This window comes from Mytilus trossulus, chromosome 7 (assembly GCF_036588685.1).
Source record: "Mytilus trossulus isolate FHL-02 chromosome 7, PNRI_Mtr1.1.1.hap1, whole genome shotgun sequence".
NCBI classification, from domain to species: domain Eukaryota; kingdom Metazoa; phylum Mollusca; class Bivalvia; order Mytilida; family Mytilidae; genus Mytilus; species Mytilus trossulus.
Window position 1 is genome coordinate 29,408,903 of NC_086379.1, and position 25,138 is coordinate 29,434,040.

The 25,138-nt window shown below is 30.8% G+C and overlaps 1 protein-coding gene across 5 annotated transcripts in view; it reads left to right on the plus strand.

Annotated features, from left to right (window-relative positions):
* The window catches only part of LOC134724904 (filamin-A-like), a 55,410-nt gene that overhangs the window by 23,321 nt on the left and 6,951 nt on the right, over positions 1–25,138 (plus strand). For all 5 annotated transcript variants that reach the window (XM_063588249.1, XM_063588248.1, XM_063588251.1 and 2 more), the window contains exons 2-13: positions 180–315; positions 11,818–11,946; positions 12,223–12,393; positions 15,858–16,016; positions 16,487–16,690; positions 17,723–17,875; positions 18,818–18,946; positions 19,668–19,832; positions 20,232–20,333; positions 20,865–21,002; positions 22,355–22,485; positions 23,023–23,311. In XM_063588249.1, the coding sequence (XP_063444319.1) occupies positions 180–315; positions 11,818–11,946; positions 12,223–12,393; positions 15,858–16,016; positions 16,487–16,690; positions 17,723–17,875; positions 18,818–18,946; positions 19,668–19,832; positions 20,232–20,333; positions 20,865–21,002; positions 22,355–22,485; positions 23,023–23,311 (1,906 nt within the window). The remainder of the gene's footprint in view (positions 1–179; positions 316–11,817; positions 11,947–12,222; positions 12,394–15,857; positions 16,017–16,486; positions 16,691–17,722; positions 17,876–18,817; positions 18,947–19,667; positions 19,833–20,231; positions 20,334–20,864; positions 21,003–22,354; positions 22,486–23,022; positions 23,312–25,138) is intronic.

Genomic DNA, 25,138 nt, shown 5'->3' on the forward strand with positions numbered 1-25,138 from the left:
TTTAGAATTTTCTTCGGAGTTCGGAATTTTTGTTATTTTCAAGTAACTGTCTGATTATTAAGGTCATGATATAAGAGGATATGCTCATTGACTACTGAACCTTTCTTACTTTTCTGTTTCCGTTATTTTAAAAAAATCATTAAACATAAATGCATAATGTTTACATTTTTTATTTTTAGTACAAAATGCCGACAGCCCAAGGCCTTGCTCCAGAAATCAAGGATTGTGACGATGGGTCCATTATCGTGCAATACAAGCCATCCAAAAGTGGGACCCATGAAGTACAGATGTCATACGAGGGGTCTGCAACCGAGGGTAAGTAGTAATCACCAACAAAACCAGTATCTCAGATTAGGTGGCCCTGGGCTGTTTTCTTGAATCTGGTAGATAAAGGCAAGAGTAGTATACCGCTGTTCGAAACTCACAAATCGAGTGAGAGAAAACAAGTCGCGCTTACAAACTAAAACTTGAAGAAACACATCAAATATAAAAGGAAAACAACGAAACAACAGAAACACTAAAGTGCAACCCCCCCCCCCAAAAAAAAAAAAAAAAACCCACAATGCAACACACACAGAAACGAACTATAAGATAACATTTTTTTCTGACTTGGTATGATTGTTGTCTCTTTGACACATTCCCCGTTTCAATTCTCTTTTTTCTTCTTCTTGTAAACAGAATAGTATAACACAGATACTGAACTTTAAGGTAATAAAAAGGGGAGTGCATTATTAAGACTTAAAAAAACCAAACGTTATCAACCAACGGAAAGAGTGAAAATCAACCGTGATAGTATGTCAGAAGGGTAAATACCTCTTCAGAATCAGACTAGATATATTATGTAATATATTAAATATAATTAAAAAACATTTGCAAAACATTGCAAGATACACGATAAGAATTATAGCATAAAATTTTATAAAACATGTTATTATATTAAAAAAAATGCCTAAATTTTAATTTTAAACTGTTTAAACGCAACAAAATTGTATTCAAATTTTAAGAAATATTTTGGTAAATAGAAATTTTATGGATATCAGATTGAGTATATAAAACTCGATCGTTTAGAAATACTGGTTTATTTGTGCTTGCGAACATTATTAGTTTTGGACTAATCATTATATGGTTATCTTTACTATGGAATATGATTGATGACATTACTCTTTTCTAACCTCGGGGTAAGAATGATTTAAGTCATTGCTTATCTCAGCATCAATTAAAAGTACTATCTATATCTAATTTGGAATGACTTTCATCTAATCATAACACAACTAAGAGTATGAGGTTCGTTAAAATTAAGTAAAAACTCAAATTTCAGAAATTCACAATTAAGTAGGCAAAATTCACATACAGACGTTTCTCATTTCCATCATCACTCGTATGCTTGCCAAATATTCACAGAAAGTGCAGTTTGAAGTAACTTTAATTTTATGCACCAGAATTAAACTAATTACTGACAGCTTGTCTGTTTTAATTAGTGTTGAAATGTTATCTTAAAGAGTACAAATAACTGCTTTCCTAATTCATACTTTATTGATTGAATGTTGGAAAGGTCACTTTGAAAATATTTTAAGCAAAATATTAAAAATGCGTTGCTTATCGCTATACATTATATACAATAAAGTTGAATGAACGAAAACAAAGGCTAAAACCCAATGAGACAGCATCCAAACGATTGAATAGGTCCACATAGTCTGCAATAAGACCTGTGCATATATAATTTTTATATTAAGCTCTAAATTGCTCCGAGTATAAAAAGAATGATGTGCAGATCCTGATTTTTTCTTGAGCTGGGCCTAATGAAGAGTTTGTCATATATAAGCATGGTATTTTTTGGTAATTATCACAGGAATTTGATTTTTTTTTATAAAGGAGTAGGGGCATTTAGTGTAATTTTGGGACAACTTAGAATGGAAATGTGGTGGTTAAATTCTGACATATGCATTTTTATGTCATAAAACCCATATGCTTAGTATAAACGGGAGACGGAAAATACCAAAGGGACATCAAAACTTATAAGTCGATAACAATATAATTACGCACTCTTACCACATCATTTTATCTTTAACAACGCAACAAAACATAAGGGTAAAAATTCTCATCAACACGAACCCCAGCAAAAAGTCGTGGGTAATCCCAGGTGCTCTGTAATGATAAGCAGATCCTGCTCTACATTTGGCAGACTTTATGCTTATCATTCAAGTACACATTCAGTGATGTAGTTGATGGATTGATAGCTTCTTCTCTTTAGTGGACATTTGCCCGGAAACATTTGCATTTATATTATTACCATATATATTTAATTATTTGTAAAAAGTTGATAAACTACTTGTCAATTCTTTTTAAACCTCGGAAATTGAGTTGCTTTTAAGATTTTTGTAAAATGTTTACATATTTGTTTGTTAATTACAATATTTCTTTTTCAACGCTGTAGAATGGACGAAAATTAACAGTTTTTACAACATAACGATGTTTATAGTAAACTAATAAATTGCGAAGATAACAAAGCCGTTATAATCAATTTTGAAACGTTCACTACAAAAGTTTTACAAGCACCGTATGCTTGTTTCAAGTACTTTGCAAATAAATATACTAATACATGAAAGCTCCTCTCTTTCTCGTAAATTACACAAAAGTGCAAACAAATGATATCTGAATTCTATCATATACGTTTGTTTTATGTGTAAGTGTTGTAAGGTTTTATATATAGATATACGAAGATGTGGTTTGAGTGCCTATTAGACAACACTCCTTCTTATTAAAGTCAACAATTATATTTCCATAATATCTATTTTTTATGTGTTGTAAATTCCCCGTTTACGTTATGTAACTAAACAACAACGGTTGTTCCAACTCTGTCAATCAATCTTAACCTTAGTTGAAGTCGGCTATTTGTTATGTGTCACTTTTTCTCAAATTGCTGGAAACAGTTCTACGAATGGTTTTCAAAGGTTTCGTTGTGATCGTTCATAATTGAAAAACAAAATCACGAAAAACGCTTCCGAAGTTTGAAATTTATGAAATTTTTCTTTTCAACTGTTTTGTTGTTTTGTTGACACTGAACAAATTGTAATTGCAGACTTAGTCATTTTGCCATTTTGCAGCAATTTTTAAGGTATTGTTATAATAACATTAACGGTACCAATTTTTATTCACCAGATGCGCATTTCGACAATACATGTCTCTTCAGTGATGCTCGTGGCCAAGATATGTAAAATCCAAAGCTTAAAGATGAAGAGCTATAATCCAAAAGTTAAAAAAAGTATAGCCAAATCCGTGAAAGGAAACAGAGCTTTATAAGTTGCCCTTGTTAAATCTTGCAATACAGGATTCAAGCATATTATTTCCATGTTCAAATGTGGAGCTAACAAATTCAACCTTGACGAGAAAATGCTACCCTCTTTCATTTAATTTCAATAGTTCCTATCAAACGTTTTCGGTTGCGGCATAACATTCTTATCCTACCAAGAAATCTTTTTTAAATGCTTTTTTTTATACATAGAACAACAATATAAGCAATGTTCTTGTCTATCTTCAAACTGCAGAACGGTTAACGAGTTGGTACATTTTTAAGCAAAATATAATTTAACACAAGTTCAAATTCATGCTGGTACGAATATCTCAATCTGACATGTTGCAATATTATACTGACAGCGGAATTCATATTTTTTTCTACAAACTATGGAATTCAACTATTATTAACCACGTTCTTCCGTCACTGGTTCATGCACGTACTATTTTCAAATTTCAAAGTCGTTATTCATACAATTGAGCAGTACTTGAGAACAAAGCTATGCTCAACTTCAGAAAGATAAGAGGTAACACAGGCATCATTCATCAATATACAGCATCTTTTGAATCACAGAAAAAATCTTATGAGTCAATTTGCAGACATTTTCATATGAAAGTTACGTCTAATTAAACCTTGTTAACTATCTCAGACAATATGGTGCATACTTCTTCTTTGAGAATTCTACTTTGGAACAACAAATATGCATAGTTAGGAGAACAACACGCCGACCTGTCATGTAGGATTACAAAGGCAATGCATTTTTGTATAATTATTCATCTAACTACACTTCCCGTTGATATAAATTAAACGATTACAAGAGTAATAAAGTATCTTAGCACGTATCGCAAAACCTATTAAGTACAAAAGGAGATATACTGGTCACCAGTTATAGTGTTTCACCAACTGTCGTCAAATGGCCTTTCATCATATCTAATAAATAATAATATTCTCTGTCGACATAAAATATCATTGATATGGTCATATTGATAAATTAACTGTTTACAAACTTTTGAGTTGTTTGAAATATAAAGGGTTTTCTACTATCGGAGGAATATATTAGATAAGCCGTATATGTTAAAACCGTTTGAAATTTTGAGTCCCTAAAATGATCTTCAACTTCGTCATTTATTTGGTTTTATACAATTTTTCATTCTAGCGTTACTGACGAGTCTTTAATAGACGAAACACAAGTAAAATGTACAAACTTACCAGCCTGGTATCTTTGGTGAAATTTTTCAAATGTTTTTTTTTATGCTTTTTAGTAGGATAATTTAAAGTATTGTTCGTCAGAGTACATGTCTTCCCATGTTCTGCCTCTTTAATAATAATTACATAATGATTAGTGCAAGTACGCAGAAAACAATAAAAATGAGAGTAGGACGTTGCCAAGGAAATCAAAACTTGTTGTTACATAATAATACTGGAAGGATAATTGTTTTCCGTTAATATCCAACTTAAGCATAAAAACAAAACTAGAACAAAAGAAGATCATATTATACAATTGTTTTGAGTAAGTGTTGATGGACTTATAAATGTGTTTCATCATAATTCACAAGAGCTGTTACATGCATTGTCATGCGTTAACGTTTATCTTAAATGTCACATTGTACTCTTAACTAGCTGTAACTATTGATTAGTTGAACAATTTCCTCAATTTTATGTCGATAGTCAAGATGACATGATAACATAAATATTGCATGGCATCAGCCAAATTGGAAGGAGGTAACAAGAGATTTAGCAATAATCTTGGCAGATTCTGAGAAAAAGAGAACAACATACACTGGGGTAAAGCTGATGACCGTAACTGCATTCACGGTCATCCCAAGATGTCGGATGAAAAATTAGGTCAGTATTTGTATTGTCTGTTAAGGTGTTTCTACATCATTTTCTTTACAAAGCATACTTTGATACGATGTAAATTTATAAAAGATTCACATGAAAGTCACAAATCTCTACCAAGGAACGTGTATAAAACGGAAATTTGGATTTGAAAAATTCGCTAGGATGTCCGTAAATCGTAATCGAGATGACCGTAACAGGATTAGCGATTCATAACAAGGCTGACCGTAATTGGTTAAAAGATGACCGTAAATTGTTTAGGATGACCGTAATTTATAAAGAATGACTAAATTTAAAAGGATTTTCGTCAATTGAAAGAAATATCCATATTTGTATGCATTGTTTTTGTTGAGTTTGTTGCAATAGGGGTTAGTTCTTTTTAACTATTTGGCGTATTTAGAGTTTATATGAAAATGATAGTAAAAAGTATAATCGATGTTGTGAGTAGTTTTGATTTAAATGGACACTATAGACAATAGACACCTGCAAACAATAGGTGTTTTTAACTGTGTAACTGAGTGGACCGTATCAAATGAAACTCGTATGTCTGTTTATTTTGCTATCTTCTGCATATTTAAAAAAAAATGCAACTCAAAAACCAGGTGTTAGTTTTTTCCCCCTCAAACATAGACTTTATATAACTTTTACATATCTAAAGGGACTGCCATGCTTTAATGTTTATATACCCTTCTGTAGCCATTTTTGTACGAATTTTAGATACATAGATATAGGAAGATGTGGTGTGAGTGCCAATAGATACAGTCCATTTTAAACATATACTAGGGGAAAAACTTGATGCAAAGCATTATTATTTACTGTTGCATTGCATTTAATAGAAAAAGAGTACTTTGTGGCAAATAAACCAAGATTTTTATAGAAAATCCACAGCCTTTATTAAAGAGATTTTTGTTATAAAATTTGAAAAATAGATTACTCACTTTCTTTTCTATGATGTGCTAATGTTGATTTTTTACAAAAAGTTCTAACCAACCTGTACATTTCAAAATACCTCGTGCAGAGTAACTAAAGTCGAGCGCACCCTAAAAGGTGTACTTGATTTGGTCCATATTTTTATTTGTTCTAACCAATAACTACATTAATAAACTTGTTTTAAGGTATCAATGCTAGCACTGAATGCAATAATCCTATATCTATCGGTCATCAAATTGCCAAATATGACAGAACAAGGATAAAGGCTGTGGATTTTCTATAAAATGTCCATGTGTTTAGCATTAAAGCAACACAAGGGTACATAATCCTGAATGTTTATGTACCCTTCTGTAGCCATTTTTGTACGAATTTTTCAAACCTCAATTGTATCAAAACTACAGTTATAATGAATAATAGAGATAGGCCATTGTGTACATATTTGAAGGGGAAACTTGATGCAAAGCATTATTTTTTACTGTTTCATTGCATTTGATAGAAAAAGAGGACTATGTGGCAAATAAATCAAGATTTTTATAGAAAATCCACAGCCTTTAATACAGAGATTTTTGCTATAAAATTTGAAACATAAATTACTCACATGACTTTTTTATGATGTGCTAGTGTTTATTTTTTACAAAAAGTTCTAAGCAACCTGTACATTCCAAAACACCTCGTGATGAGTCACTAAAGTCGAGCGCACCCTAAAAGGTGTACTTGATTTTGGCCATATTTATATTTGTTTTAACCAATAACTACATTTATAAACTTGTTTTAAGGAAATCAATGCTAGCACTGCATGCAATAATCCTATATCTATCAGTCATATAATTGCCAAATATGAGAGTTCAAGGATAAAGGCTGTGGATTTTCTATAAAAATCTTGATTTATTTGCCACAAAGTACTCTTTTTCTATTAAATGCAATGGAACAGTAAAAAATAATACTTTGCATCAAGTTTCCCCTTGGAATATGTACACAGTGGTCTATCTCTATTATTCATTATATCTGTAGTTTTGATACAATTGAAGTTTAAAAAGTTCGTACAAAAATGGCTACAGAAGGGTACATAAATCTTAATACTTTCCTAGATGCATCAGTTTGTCTGTTCTCTTAATAGATATGTGTGTGTAAAAACGGTCATATTTTTCAATTCATTCATATGAACCTTAAACATTATGAATATCCGGTAATTGAGCCCATGTGTATGGTTCCAGAGAAGCAGAATAAAATCTTGATTTGTCTTGATATATAATTAAAAAAAACAATTTTGCTTTCTGTTGATGCAATTTACATGGCTCCCCTTTGAAATTCGCTATTTATACAAGACTATTTTAGGATCTATTTTGCTGGAGCTCACCTTCACTAGTTTGGTCGGAGTATTTTAAAAACATTTTCTGTTATTTTACTTACAAGATAAAATGGAAGACCAATCAACAGAGACAATAAATGCCGGTTATACTAGTATGAAAGTTACGGTCATTCTTTATAAATTACGGTCATCCTTTCGAAATTACGGTCATCATTTTACCAATCACGGTCATCCTTATTATATGTTACGGTCATCTTGAAAATATTTTAAAGATGATTTACGGTCATCTTAGCGAATTTTTCAAATCCAATTTCCCGTTCTATACAAGTTCCTTAGTAGAGATTTGTGACTTCCGTAAGAATCTTTTATAAATTTACATCGTACCAATGTATGCTTTGTAAAGAAAATGATGTAGAAACACCTTAACAGACAATACAAATACTGACCTAATTTTTCGTCCGACATCTTGGGATGACCGTGAATGCAGTTACGGTCATCAGCTTTACCCCAGTGAACATAGAACGATTATTAATTTTGAAAAGTGGTTGATATCACAAAAACAAGAATCTAAAAATTAGAGAAAAAAGTTTCAAACTTTTTCTATTTATCAAATTTCTTGTTGCGAGGATTATCAACATCATTAAATTGGCTTGCAGCATGTCAATTTATAAAGATATAAGAATGATAAAGTAATTCGATTTAATTTTATATTCGTATGAGTGCCGACTATGGTAATATATTTTTTATTTGGAAACAAACTAAAAGGAACCTCTATTTCATGACAAGTAGTTTGCAAACAATAATTAAGTAAAATGTAATTTAAAAAGCATATCAAGCATATACACATTAGAAACATCCATAATATACAATTACGGTCACTCTCAGCATGTCCCCTTTATTTGTAATCTGTCAAGAGTATTGCTTATCCTTATTAAGTCAATACAATTTGGGCCGATATCATGGAATTTCAGTTATATTTTTTATATTTTTTATGTAAATTATTGATCAAATCCACCACAAGTAAAGTGTACGATGCGAAATTTCGGATAAAAGTTACCACATAACAATATATGTTTTAACTTGAGTCGAATATTGTAAAACATATTTTGTAGGTACATTAACACGTACCAAAAGGATTTATCTGATATGATCCGTTGTAATTCAAGCAGATGCACATTTGAAAGTGATGGAAATTTTCCAAATAAAGAAAGATTTGACCTTGTTAGATCTCTAGAAATGTCTAGAATTAATATATTTTCTTCAATTAATTAAGTATGTAAAAATATTGTTGCCTTCACATTCATATCAAACAGGTTATCATAAATCAATAGTGTTTATATAATCTGAAACTGTTTTACACTAACATATTTTTAGTTTGAATTCATTATTTTTTTTCAAATAAAGTTTTAATTATACGTTGTTTCCGTGGTTATACAGCCAAAAGACAAAATAATTATGTTTCCTGTGTGAAGCTACTGTGAAAAAGAATGGCAAGACTATTTGTGCATGAACTTGCATAATCAGAATTTGATCAACAGATGTAAAACATGTTTGAAAAAGATCAATCGGTTCTTAGAATGACGTCATAATTAATTAATCAGAAATTATGTAATGTGTTTTTACAAATATCTGTTGGTATAATTCAACACATTTCCGTAATAAACAAGGGATAGATACACATGTATGCAATGTTTAAGCAACAAAAATATGTAAATAAGAAAAAATTACTATGCACATTTCTCAAATAAGACTTGTTTTGTTATCAAATTTCAAACAACGTATATGCCTGTAACATGTAAGGAATGTGACCGTTGGTATCCATATGTCTGATGTGTTTAGGGAATTTCGCCGTTATAAATTTTCTCGAAAGTTCGGAGTTTTATTTTTTTTAAACTTTTTATATGAATTGTCTAATAACATGTTAGCCAAGAAAGAACTAAAACGTTTATTTTGACCCGACAATTGCTGACAATTGAAGACCAAACAAAAAATCCCAAAATAACATTTTTTTCTCAATGATGTTATTTATCTGTTCCGTCTTTACCTGCTTAAAGTTATAAGACACACAATGCACCTTCTTATACATTCATAGGGTCAACAAGAGTTTAACAAACATTTACTATAAGTAGGACTCGCTTTAAACTCATAAAGAAAGCTTAAAAAGATGCATTAAATTCACATTCATAAAATTTGTTCAAACTGAGAAATAAAATATGCCTTTGAACCTCTCATGTGGTTACAACAGTTGATATTCTGTGTTTTGTTGGGCAAGTGGATGATACTTTACTCGTTGGTGTTTTAATCAGTTTGTTTTGTTTATGTCGACTGATGAGAAATCTTTTCAAAATCGTACCAATTGTAATTATCCTTCTTTCTCACATATTCATTGTTCTCGTGTTCCAATGTTTCACATTTTAAAAAAAATCTTACATTTTATTAATTTTCATAAACTATACTTTAATATCTCGACAGTAAATGCTCACCACTTAGTGAAACGTAACGATCAGAAACAGTAACAATCTTTCCCCTTTTTAATTGCTTTACATTAAATGTATATTGGTGAACATTAATTTCCAAAAGACAATATCATAAGATAATTCCAATGCGACAGAAATGTCTTTCTTAATTTGTCTTCATCAAAGACACTCAAACTCGAAAAACGAACGCCAATGATGCGTGAAGTATTCAATTCGCGAGAAGTTAAATAAGAAAGGGACACAACAAAGAGTAGTTTTAAACAGGTTTTTCATGGAACCATAATATCGCATCAATCTAAATTCATAACGGATACCTTTAAAATCGATATATATTATGCGTAATCCAAAACTTCTCCAAAAATGTTATAACCTAGTTATTGACTTATGCTTCGCTTACAATAAACAAAAACAGTCATTTCGGTTATAATTCTTGTAAAATATATAAACAAACTCCCCATGTTAATGCCTACGTTAAGCACTTTGCATAAGATCCTAAGTTATTGTAAAAGAATACTCACAATGACTGTTCATTAGCCTTCTCCCCCTAAAAATAGTAATCAGTCAAACCAAAATTATTTGCATTAGTAGTACATTTTTGCTGCAAAGTTATCAAAGATAAGGGTTAATTTATCTATGTTTGTTGTTCATAGTTGTACAAATGCACTGTTTCTCTGTCTAATTTTCGCGGTGATGGTCGAGCAAATTAGGACGATAATGGTCAGTTTGCTTTGCTTATTTTATTTACGATCTACATCTAGCAACGTTTTATCTCAAATCGATGATAAGGGCAATTTGAACTTGCAGCGCACGGTGAGCATAAGTTAGTTAATGTTTAAATACTCAACATAGTTTAATGAGATGAAGAGTAACAGTTAACACGCTGTTCCTTTAGCGTGTCAACATAATGTCAGGATGTTTTTGACCGTATATGTTATTTTTGTTTCCGCTTATTTCAAACTATAATGATGTCTTAAATAAGAATTTTCTACTGATTTTAGCTAGAAAGCCACAATGAGTATGTTTGTATCAAGGGCATATGCTACAAAAAATGTTTGACTTTCATCATTACTTTTTGTTTTTGTGGAAAATAACTCACACGCAATACTAACAGTTTCCAGTGCAATAAATTATAAAGTCTTGCTTTGATGTAAAATTGTTGTTTAGATAGGAAGCTGTTAAATGAATCCATAATCACTGTTATATCTCAATACCTGCCCCTGTCTGAATTTAACTAGGAAATCGGTAACATATTGTTGTGTAATAGTCTTGTCTCTTGAAAAAGTTTCTTTAGTACTTTGATGTCAGACATTGCTGCATGTTTCAATGCTCTACAGTCTTTCCAGATTTCCTGATACCACCACTAAATTGAGAGGGAGTCCTTAAAGTTAAGAGATTGATTGTTTTCTTTTGTTATGGTTTAAATGCATTTATTCTATTGGTCCTTTCACCTTTCTTGTCTTTTTTAATGTTGAAAAGAAGATCTGGTATGATTTCTAATGAGACAACTCTCTACAAGAGACAAAATGAAACACAAATTAACAACTATATGTCATCGGTGGTGGTAAAAAGTCGTCAAAGTTACGAAGCTTATAATTTCTTACTTAATTTGATGCGACTGTCATACAAGTGGGAGGTTTAGCTAGCTATAAAACCAGGTTCAATCCACCATTTTCTACATAAGAAAATGCCTGTACCAAGTAAGGAATATGACAGTTGTTATCCCTTCGTTTGATGTGTTTGGACTTTTGATTTTGCCTTTTGATTTTGGACTTTCCTTTTTGAATTTTTCTCGAAGTTCAGTATTTTTGTGTTTTTACCTTTTACGCTAGACACCTCTGTGCATCATTTATATTTGATATTTAACAGAGAAGACCTCACATCTTGCTTTCAAATCAATTCTTCATGTATAAAAATATATGACAAAATGTTTAAAATTCAAATTTTGATATGATATTACATTTGTGTTTCAGGAAGTCCATTTTCATGCGTTGTCGACGAAATTGGCGGCGCTTACGTCACCGCCTTTGGTGCTGGTCTCGTTGGTGGCATGAGTGGACAAAACCAAAGTTTTACAATCACAGCCAAAAAAGGAACACTTGGTAAGTATTTAATTAAAAGATTCCTCTATACGGATAAATGACAGATATATGCGGTTTATTTTAAACCTGTCGGACACTCATATGTTTAAAATAAGATCTAAATATTTGGACAATCTTATATGCTTTAACTTATAAATGGTGAAGAGTTTACTCGTTTATTATTTTATATCAATACGCTTTGGTTGAAATTCAAATTATTCTTACAGTGAGACTAAGCTATGCTGATTTTACTTAAAAGATAATGACTATATGATAACGTTTTATGTATGTTTGTAGGCGACATTGATATCAAAATTGATGGACCAACAAAAACAGAATATAAACGACACGACAGTGGAGATCGGTGTGACGTTAATTTTATGCCAATGACCCCAGGAGCATACAATATTGATATCAAGTATAAAGGCAAAGTTATTAAGGGATCACCCTTTGTATCCAAAGTCTCAGGTAAGTGAAGTCGACCATGATCTGTCTATTTACATTCATTCTTCTAATGCACATCTCACCTGGGACTTTTTCAGTGTACACTAATTACCATCTTCTTAGCCAATTTATAGTAAAAACTTATTATATAATTCTTCTTCTAAATTGATTTGCGTTCTCTCAGGTGATGGTATTCAAAAATTAACTATAAAGTAAATATCTCCATTTTTGTCATAAAAAATGCGACCATGTGAAATGACGTCTGACCGAGTTAATCGACGCATTTTTTGTTTGTTGAAAAATAACTTTTATTCGACGTTATTTAAATTCTGTTGCATTGTTTTAGTTTGCAATTACACCTTATCTTTTAATTGATAATCTATCAAATTTAGTATACATGTCGTTGAAATCTTTTTTTTTTATATAAACGTTTTCGGTTTGAATGAAAATGGAGTATCTAACTTGATGTCGCAATAGAAATATCTATGCCACATTCGTTGAAGTATTTACCATTTTACAATTCAGGAAGTTTACGTACATTTAAATATATGAGAGTTATTTATTAATTTACCGACTGGAATCTCGTGATATTCATAAATAGTATTATCTAAATAAAAATATGCAATATGTTGAGAAATAAATAGTTTGCCATGTAACATCTTGTAAAAAATATCAGCTAAAATCGAATGACTGATAACTGTCAGTACTGTTTGCGATCCTCAACGATATCTCTTAAAATATCATGATCAGAGAGGGATTGACTGACACTTTAGAAAAATAAGATTATTAATGAATTATCTGATTTTTTTCTGCCGTGTAAACATAACGCGTTACAGAAGCCATCTGTCTAATAACGAAGAAAATGATTAATTTATAAAATAATAACAACTAAAAAGAATGTATACTCATGACCTGTTATTTTTAATGTGTACTGTACGCATTTTAGTGTAATTTGATTAAGTCTAAATATTGAGTGTATCTATTGAAGAAAGGTTCAATTTCAAATATTCTTTATTACTAGTGACCGGCGTGAATGATTTTTTTTTTGCTCACACTTAATTATCAGGCGCTCTATCGTTTCCAAAATGCAGCTTCATTCTAATATGCTGTCTTCTGAATTTATTTTTTTTTTATAAAAAAGAAGAGATATCTACCATTTTTGTTTTGTATGCTGACTTTTCTAAACAGCGGCAAATTTATCTTTCTGTTCATTTTTTCCCTCAAAGTATGTTGTTTCAAGAATTTGTTAAAACACTATAAAATAGTTTTATTTAACGATTTTAAATTCAGTTTCATCTATATCTAACAATTTCACGTCAACATTTCCCTACTCATGTCTTAAACCGTTGTGTTGACACTCTGAAATCTTAATGTTTTTCTTTGTTGCATACGTTTTGCTTATTCTTTCTATTCCTTCTTTCCTTCGTTAATATATTTATAATAACCACACCAACAAGCATTACTCTTTTTTCATACTCCAACCATCCAACCAATTCCTATCATTTGATATTGTAATCGATCCTTTTGTTTTACATCAGTTTGCACAGGTGGTCTTTATCATAATGGTATACTTCTAAGACCCGGTGAGTTATACTAACATCCACTAAAATCAGGCTGGATACAAAAATCTTCTTTTCCAATCTATCTTTTCTTCATCTACAACAGAGACTTAGAGATGAAGTATCTCATGTCGAGAACTGATAACTTGGAAATTTAGAATATCAAAAATATTTGTTTTTCATATCTTTTTTTAATAATATGCAGATGTTATTACGTATTGAAATAGTTTAATATAGTTTTCTATCTTAACTTGGTTTATGGCTGTTCGTTTTAACTTTTATTTCATTTTTTCACAATTTCCCATAGCGCGCACACGGATTGTGTGGTCTTGTGGTGAGGTCTGTTATACGTTGAAAAGATTGATTTATTTATGTTCATTTGTTTCTTTTCTGAAATAACCAAGTAATGATAATCAAAATTTTTTCTGGAGAAATTAAAAATTTTCATGTTACAAACATACACCATGTTCTACATAGTTTAATTCATCTCACAAGTGAGGAATATTATAGATATTTCCCATTCGTATGATAGTTCTGAACATTTAATTTGGCCATTTTGGACTTTCTGTTTGAATTTTTCATGGATTTTTTTTTTTATTATTTTACTTTTCATGTAACATTCAAAGAGTTGAGATTATTTCTTCATAAAAGGAAATTTATCCAAACTATGTTCTGATGTTGTCATTCTTAACGTCTTTGTATTGTGTTAAGAACTGTAGTTAATGGTTGACATCCATTTGACTTAAGGGTCTTTGTATTGCGGTAAAGTTTTAATCAATCTGACTAGGCACAACTTGTCATCCAGCCTCTAATAGAATAACCATAACTTATAATACTCACACTTGTATCATAATTATTCGAACATGACACTATCAATTCAATATAGTTGATATACTCATATATATATATCATATTTTTCATAAACATTGACTATTTTATATAATTTTATAATTTTATTGTTCATTTGAGTTCTACAAAAAGTCAAAACAAGTTTACTATTTTTAAACGAACAGTGTTTGATATTTTGTTATACAAAATCTGACAGTTGAATTCTGAGTTTTGGCTGAAGTTTTTAAAAGTCATTCATTAAGTCTACCGTGAATTTTATTTAAAACGCAACTGATAAAGAAAAGCTTAAGTGAACATAATATCCATCAGCATATGACAAGTTGTGAAATAATATTAGCGATAGGGGTTCTATTGTGCTACATTTAAGTACTTATAAATATATGTGTGTATATTAAATGAAAAAAAGAATGTCAGCGTTTGGATAGGATTAGTCTTAAAAGAAATATCACATTTTGAAGCAGACAAATTGGTAGCGCTAATGCTAACTGCTTGCAAGAAAATTTGAAATATTTACAGAACTCAAATGAACATTTTCAATATCTTTTTTCTATATCTTATATAAATGTATATTTAATTATAATTGCATGTCGGTTTCTTTACTGTGTTTGGTAGCACATTTTTCCTCTTTACTTTGATAACACCCACATTTTAGAATTAACGGCGTTGTTTTTTTTTAATTTGAATTAATGTTTATATCTTACATGAATGTGTAGAATCACACAATAATTGTTTTTTAAGATCAAGGTAAAGAAAACTCGACCGATTTTCAATGGTCAATGTTTCACATTTATAAACGCGCATTCTGATCTACTGTTCTGTTTTTGCTTTCAGGAATGTTTCATATATAGATACTGAACAACATGTTACAAAAATAAATTCTTGGTCAAAAGCTCACACAATCGTTTTTGGCTCCTTTTTAAGCGATTAGTCGTATATAAAAAAAGGAATTGCCTTTCATAGTTTGTCATCGATTTACATGTGCAGATCCACATGCTGATTATATTTATGATTCCAAACGTAAATAATCGTTACAGCCCTATCAAATTTATTTTTTAATATGTGTTATAATTTGTTTTACAGGTGAAGGCCGAAAGCGATCACAAATTTCCTTAGGAAATGCTAGTGAATATGCTTTGAATGTGATGGAACCTGATATTGTCGATCTCGTAGGTTCAATTAGAGGCCCAAAAGGAGGTTTTGAGCCATGTATCCTGAAGAAATCTAAAGATGGACATTTATGTGAGTATGGCGAGCCCCTATATTTTGCTCATTGTTAAAGGCCGTAAGGTGACCTTTATTTGTTAACTTTTGTGTTATTTTGGTCTCTTTTGGATGGTTGTCTCATTGACAATTATACCACATCTTCTTTTTATATTGGCAGATAAACATCTTCTTAAATTAATTTTAAATCTTCAAATACATATATCCAGTTTAAATGATTTGCCAACAGTATGAGTCATTTCATCATGAATTAAGTAACTTAAATACGTATTTCACATACAAAAAATAAAATAAAATACACGTTGTTAACTATATAAGACAAATCATCTATCTAGTGGAAGAAACGAATTTTTATCTTTCGTGTTTTCTCTACTCTAAAAACGAAATCTTCTTTATTTGTTTTTGTATAGATGGACCGTCACCCTCTTTTAATTTCAAATAACTAACTATTTTCTTAACTTTTAAGTGTAATATTGATGTTTTGTCAGGTATATCATCGTTTTCTCCAAAAGAAGCTGGTGATTTTAAGGTCCAGGTCTATAGAGATGAGAAAAATATCAAGGGAAGTCCATTCCCAGTGACTGTACACGATAACGAACTCGCCCATGCAAGCAAGGTCAAGATCAGCGGGGCAATAGAAAAAGCCATTGCAAACGAGTCAAATGTTTTAAACATCGATGTGTCAGACGCAGGCAAGTATGATTATGTAGAAAACACATTTAAACAAACCGAATACACTAGAAACTGGATGAGTAACAATTTGTGATTTTCGATTTCATTTTTGTTGTTGAGAAGCCAATCGAGCTTGATAATATTTATTTTATTGTTGCAAAGATGGCAATAACAATTTCTTGATATATTGTATATTTAAATTTCTAGTGGTGTAAATTATTCGTAAACAAAAGAAAAAGTGTATTATAATAGAAAAACAGAGGATATGGGATATCCATTCATTACACAAAATCAGTGCACAGAAAATGGATAAAACACACAAATTAAATGCAAAGAAACGGCTCTTTTTTTTGCTGTTCTTCATCTCAAAGTCACAGTGAGGACTTTGACACGGAACAAAATACTCTCACCTCACTGTTAGTTTGAGACGACCCCTAGCACGGGCTTGAGCGGTATTCTTTGAAGAAGAAAAAATGTGGATAGAGTTTGTCCGGTGTAAAAGAGGGACGAAAGATACCAAAGGGACAGTCAAACTCGTAAATCTAAAACAAACTGACAACGCCATGGCTAAAACTGAAAAAGACAAACAGCAAAACAATAGTACACATGACACAACATAGAAAACTTAAGAATAAACAACACGAACCCCACCAAAAACTAGGGGTGATCTCATGTGCTCCGGAAGGGTAAGCAGATCCTGCTCCACATGCGGCACCCGTCGTGTTGCTTATGTGATTACAAATCCGGTAAATAGTTAATTCGGTAGGTCAAATTCATGAAAGGGAAGGGGATTGTAGTTACGACGTAAGGAACATATCTGATATCATTTGTGAAACGGTTATTCCATAACGGTCAACCAACTCGTGATGGCGTCCGTAAAATTTACGAAGGGATGATTTCAACTTCACCATTTGGAACTCTTGGTTTAATAGCTTCCTTGTGAGCAGTAACCCTCTATCAAGAAAATCATGATATGAAATGCAAGCAAAACCACTAAGTTTTTGTCTAACAAACGTAACTGTATGATATAATTAAATGAATCTATTTCACAGGGTATGGTGGAATCACAGTAGTGATTGAAGGTCCTCACAGGTCAGAAGTCGATTACGAAGAAACCGGAAACCGCGCTTTCAAGTGCACTTACAGTCCACATGAACCAGGAATATACATCCTTAACGTTAGATTTGCTGATGAACACATTAAAGGTATGAATTAGATGGAAGCTAAAGGAAGTTTCAAATATGCATTTACCTTGTCTTTATTATCTTTAAAATATGGGAAATACAATAAGTTATAATTTCATAATTTTGTTATTAACTTATTGTATTACTAGTATTCAGAGAAATCTTTAAAAGAAGACGAATATTAAATATGTTGGGTTTTTCGAAACTTCCATGGCCTTGTCAGTATATTTTCGACCTATGCGTCAGATTGTCCCTTAGGTATCTGTCGCTTTTCATTAAAAAGAAATTGATTTTATGGTATTTGTTCCAATTTAGACTTTTAAAAGTCATCATGCTTACTATCGGGAACCAAATGCCGTCATTTGCCATTTTATTACTGCATACTAATGGTAATGTCAGACAAATATGTGTCTTTCATTTGTTAAGACTCAGCATTGTTCATTCAATTTAAGTTAGGAAATAGCGAGATCTCAGTTTTTTAAACGTATTATTGTAAGGTTTATAATGCATTACATTTTAGAACTCTTAACGGTTGAGACAAGATAAAATTTAGAAAAGAACATACCGTACTGTTCTTTAAGGTGGTACCCAACACTTTAACTAAAATTAATTTGGCTCGTTTAATTTTCTTTAAATTTTGACAAAGTATTTACTTTGACCCTTTGACAAAAATGTAAAAAAATCAAAAAATTTGAACCAACCGTTTTATCAGAAAAAATTACACTAGTTATATAGCAGTTTGACAAAAACTTATTTTGATCTTTGAAAAGCTTAATTTTCCCTTAACAACACAACGTAATTAAAACGTTTAGCTGATTTTACAGAGTTATCTCCCTGTAGTGTTAGGTAACACCTTAAGGCACAATTTTTTTGCATTGTTATATAAATTAATTTAAGCGAAATATTCAGACTTCAAGTATTCCCAGCATGTTTAAAGTGTATACCAACTATCTTTATTTAAAGGAAGTCCATTCTTGTTGAACGTTGGCGGTGAACCTTCTGGTCGTCTCAGAGAAACAATCGAGAAAGAAATGGTCCAAGCAGAACCGGTGAAGAAAGGAACTAAGTGTGAATTCCTATTGAAAATTCCAGGTAAGAATTTCTAATGTCATTTTCAATAGTTTAAATGATAAAATTACATAGTACGTAGACATATATTAACACATCTAAAGACTTCCACATTACAATGCATATTTTGCTGATAGAAATTTTATAATGGTTTCATATACTCTGGTTTGTATATATATTTAACATTTTTCAATAATTTTGTAAATATTATTGTTTAACCTGCGAAGATTTCAGTAAAACATATTCAGTTGAATAATAAAAATAATTTAATTGATACTGTGGATTCATTGTTTTAGGATGCCAATTTTTGTGGATTTCGTTGGTATAGTGGAATTTAAATGTTCAACGAATTAAATCTTTTCTGTAGGGCTATGTGAAGACCATGGCATTTAATTATCAAGAAGTTTTCCTCAATCCACGAAAATTGATTGCCACAAAAAAATGAATGAATCCACAATAAACAATTTCAAATGGGCCCTCGAACTACTGTTCTGAAAAAAATGTAAAACAATAATTCTTAATCTACTGACTTCTTCGTAAAGGTTATTTGTCGAACAGAGTGAAATTTATTTTGATTATTAGATGAAAATATACAAACAAAAGGCAGCACACAATATTCAATTATTCTTAACTATATAAGTGACATACACAATTTTGAATTATGTTAACATCATTGTGCATCTCTAACAACAACAACAACTCATACACGATAAAAGATGGTTAAATTGATGATATGCCATTTTAGGAACAAATCCCTTCGACATGGAGGCATCAGTGACCGACCCATCTGGTACAACTGAATTGTGTGAGATTATGGATGAAGATGACTTCCACTACCGACTGAACTTTACACCACACAGAGAAGGACTTCATACGCTTAGTATCAAGCACAAAGCTCTTCATATTTCAGGTATTTTTTTTTTATTTCAGTAGAGACCATGTAAACTACCAAATATGTTTTTGTATGCAATCTTTTTGTAAATTTAGTGATGATTTAGTTTCATTTTCCTTTTTTCCTTTTTTTTATTGAACTATTTTTCAATGTTCATGTAAGGTTACTGACTTACTCCATCATTCGTACCAATGATATAGTTGTCCAAAACGCTCTGTGTTTTTTTCAGTTATTACCTGATTAAAACTGTGATTTTTTTGCATTATACAAAATAGGTTGGAACACTTGGAAACGTATTTTATTTAGTAATTATTTTTATAAATCGGTTTTTCATTCTGATTAAAATGTTAAAATCTTTATTCTTCTTATAGGATTTGTGTATACATTTAAGATATTACATAACGAATTTTTTCGCAGGCTCTCCATTCCAATATTCTGTTGGGCAGCTTTCCTCTGGTGGATACCACAAAGTACAAGTAGGCGGACCTGGAGTAGAGAAAGGAGAAGTTAAAAAAGAAAGTAAGACAATATTATGGTTTCGTTTTTTATTTTGCGGTCAATTACTATTAAATCAAATTTTATATTTATTTTCGTGTTTTTTAAATACGATACATAACTGTCTTTAAATTATTTTTTTCCAATAAATGATAGCACAAATTTTGCTGGCAGATAACACAAGTTGTGAAGTCTCATGTTTTGATTAATGATTAAACTATAAACCTGCTTGTATTGATTTATGATTGTTTTGTTAATCTGAAAAAATCGGAAAATACCGAAAGATTAAAAATAAATATTATTTTTGAAATTTTAGAGGACGAAAATTACGGTCAGTGAAATTTCTATATTTCAAACAAATTAGAACTGACATGGATAACATGACAGAATTCGAGATACAATATTTCGTATCATTTTGCAGATCATTTAATGATATTTTAGCCAGTTTATTTTCAATGTTTCAGCTTTATTGTCCCTCTGGTATCTTCCACCCCTCTTTTAGCATGCATAAAAGTTAGTGACTAAATGCTAAATCATATGTATTATCTTCCACAGATCACTTTAACATCTACACAAGAGAAGCCGGCGCAGGCCATTTGTCATGTGCTATTGAAGGTCCTTCAACTCCAAAAATGTTTTTAGAGCAGAGACCAAATGGATTTTTAGGTTTATCATATAAAGTTGAAAAACCAGGTACGTCATGTTTAATTTATTTTCTAGCCAACGGTTGATAGATGTTCAAACATCGGATAAACAAAAGTTAATTTTAGAAAACGAAAAAGGACGCTTTGCCGTTGATTTTTTTTATTTCTTTCGTATTGACTGATAAAAAGTAAAATCACAAAAATACTCAACTTAGAGGAAAATCAATTCGGAAAGTCCGTAATCACATGGCAAAAATAACAAAACGCATCAAAAATGAACGGCCAAGAACTGTGATATTCCTGACTTGGTACATGCATTTTCAAATGTAGAAAATGGTGGATTAAACCTGGTTCTATAGCGCTTACCCTCTCACTGTCCTCAATGTCCTAAGTGTGTTATTCTATTAAAATCATCATTTTGAGTATATACTAATATTGCTCAGATTGATATTGTTAGGAATGAAAATCATCATTGATTCCACCTATAAGATTCGTTATCTCAGATTAATACACATTTGTTTTATTACCCAACAATCTATCGTGATCCATAATTATTATAGAAGTAATATCACAAAAACTCCGTGTTGAAAGTTCAAAACAGAAAGTCCCTACTTAAATAGGAAATCCAACACTTTAAACTAATAGATAACAACTGTCAGTAAACAAATTTGTATCTGAAAGGACAATTGTGGTCCAAAAACAATTATTAAGTCATTTTCAATCTTTCAGTTTTCCACTCTTTTAATATAAATTATAGGCTGTTAATTCAATACCCTTGAAATTCCCTTGCAGATTATTCAGATCTGTTCAGTTTAAGTTCAGACTATTAAAACACATCTACCTTACTAAAATTGTTTGCAAGGTACTAAAAAGTACTGAATTGACTGCAAGCTAATTGTCTGAATTGAACTGAATTTACTAGAGTCGAATAGACTCAGAATTGACTAAAAGACTAATCAAGACTCAATAATTAATATTCAGCATACTCAGATATTAAATGACAGTTAAAGACTAAAATGTATTTAACAAGTATATGCAGATTATTCAACAAAGAATCAGATACTACTTATACAAAATACACAAATATCGAAAAAGTCTTTCCTCCCATTATACACTTTTCATTTTATAAGTCATACTAACTCCATTACAAAATACTACACAACAATATTTACAAAAATATTTGCAATTCATCAACGAACTTATTTACGAAGAGTTATTTATGTGTATATATGTGTAAGGTAGATCTTTGGTATTTTCAATTTAAAAAAAAATACTGCTTACATGTATGTAGTAATAATTTCATGTTTAGTTGCCAATGGCGATAAATAGCCTGATGTAAAAAGAAGATAATATCTAATATTAATTTCATCTCTAAACTAATGCTATTTTATATTTCAAAAGGAATGTATGGTATACACGTTAAATTCAACGAAGAGCACATACCAAATTCACCTTTCATGGTCAACATTGCTCCAGACAGTGGATTGGCAAGAACTGTTACCGTCCACGCTTTGAAAGACAGAGGACTCGCGGTATGATGTTACAAGGTTTTAAAGGAGCAAACCGCTACCAAAAATCATTGACTTTTTTTTGTGTACAAAAATGTATTTAATAGTTGTTTTTTATACTCAGTACAATGTATCTTCCAGTTAACGGTTATGTCGGATATTACCTTAGTCTGGTATGGTCCCTTTGCTAGATTAAGTCATTGGGCGCAGCAAGTTGGGTTTATATTACTTGTTAGGTTGACTGAAACAGACGTTTTTTTAAATGTTCCTTAAAAAAAGAAAATTGCAAATTTGAAATTTAGCATAAAACTTAAACATAGAGCTCTATAGCCCGATAATTAATAATACATTTTTTAACAATAATCATTGTGGAATTGATCTTACATCTCAAGGTGATCTTTAAGTGCCAAATCCGACACTCAAAATATGTTTCAATTCTAGATTTCTGTCAATAAATGGGTATTTGCAATACCTTGTAATAATTAAGCGTATACCATGAATGTTTGTTAAAATACTTGAACAATGAAAAAAAATAATTAATTATATATTTCATTACTTCAGGTCGACAAGGCTACCACATTCACAGTTTCATACAATGGTGCCAAGGGTCGTTTACACGCATATCTACGAACCCCATCTGGCGGTCATGAGGACTGTTTCGTACAAGAAATGGATGACGGAATATACGCAATTAGGTATATTCCAAAGGAAAATGGTGTTCACTATATTGACATAAAACTCGATGATCACCATATTCCTGACAGTCCTTTTGCCGTCATGGTGGGTTCAGCTGCAGCTGATCCAGCTATGGTTTGTGCCAATGGTGAGGGTCTTGAACATGGAAAGACTGGTAAGTAAACATAATTGGCTTGGAATAAATAAGTATTTTATGTTATAGTTTGATCTGATTGTTGAAGTCAAATCACTTTCACATGTGGATTTTTTGAAATCAGTTAAAATAAATTCATTGAAAGCACCGATACACACAATGTAGAAATTAGAACAATTTTAAGAAAAAGTTTATTTAAAAGATAAGTTAGTCTACATTGATAATTTTTTTTTTCATTGATCGAATCTTAATTTACTGGTTCTATCAAAGCTTTAAATAGATGTAATAAGCATAGCATGAACAATGTCCTATACACATAGTACACACAACACAAACTAATAAAAATTTACTGTAAGCTAGGCTACAACATTGAAATAGGTATAGTATGTTTGTGTACGTCACGAAGATTCGCCGTCAGAATGACATTTGAAAATACAGAATTATAATATACAGAGTGTGTTTAATATTTTTAGCATTGTTTACTGTAAAAAAAATTGTAAGCGGAAATATCGTACATGTGAAAGTGATATTGACTTCTTTCGGGCGATGGTTATCTCGCGATAATTGCAAATTCAATTTATCGCCAAAGTACCATTTCCTAACCTCTCAGTAAAAACAAAATTTCTGTAATATTTATGCTTAAATTTGTATTTATATCTTAATACATCATTATAAATGTCTACACTTTTGTATTTTGTAAAAGCACTCAAAGATTTGGATACTTAAGAATAATAAAGGCAACTTTTTAGAATAATTTAATGATATATTCAGGCAGCTATTTTGATAGAATGGGTTTCTTTTCTTCAGAATAATCATTCCTCCAATTTGACAAGATCACATTTCAGAATGATTACAATCTATAATTAAGTAGAAGGACACATTAACGAAATAAAAACAAATCTTAATTAATTCAACTAACAAAATTAAATAAGAGAGAACTTTTTCAACTAGATCAACATCATTTGGATGCATCAATCGATTCTTTAATTGGTAAACAATATAAACTGGAATACTAATTTCAGTGTGCATGACAAGTCCTTTCTTAAATACCATATTTGGTATGCTGTATAGCAACAGTTCGAGAGGAAAAAACGTTGGAACGTTTTAAATGAGTTATAGGTACAGGCTGATCGATGTGTAATCAAACTTTAGGGTTAGGAGAGGGGTAAGGGTAAGGGTTAGGATAAGGGATAATTATATTTGTTTATTCAAATTCAAAAGGAAAGCTTTGAGGATGATATTAACAATTATAACATCAAAATTTTTGTATGATTATTGCATGACTGTTTTATTGAATAGAAAACTTGAAAAACCTTTTCAAGTATATTCTTGTCATTGATGACGTAAATGATAAGAAGCTTATTTAAATAATGCATGGTGATATGAAATATAGACAGAAACGGGAAAACCAATCTGAAGGAAAACGGTAAGTAACCGTGTGTTGGCAATTAAATTTGATTGGAATATTTAATTTGAAAAGATATTTCATATTTAAAGTAGAATAGAAAGTTTTATTGAAAATTCTACCGGAAAAATCCATGTTTTCCTGTTACTATGCTACTCACATTTTAAGTGAATTTCTTATGCATCAGTTCTAAGTAATTAAAAAAATGACATTCTTGATGTTAGTAAAGTATAACAAAATAAATATTCATTATATGCCTCGTATTAATGAAATGTTTGATAGATACATTAGTTTTTTTAATGTTTTTGTAATAAATATGTATAGCATAAAAAAATATTGAGCAATTAACACATACAGATCTCACTATTATATAGTATTTGTTGAAACCCTATGAGTAAATTATTATATTTTTTTATCAATTCAGGTTTATTTCTAAAACCTAA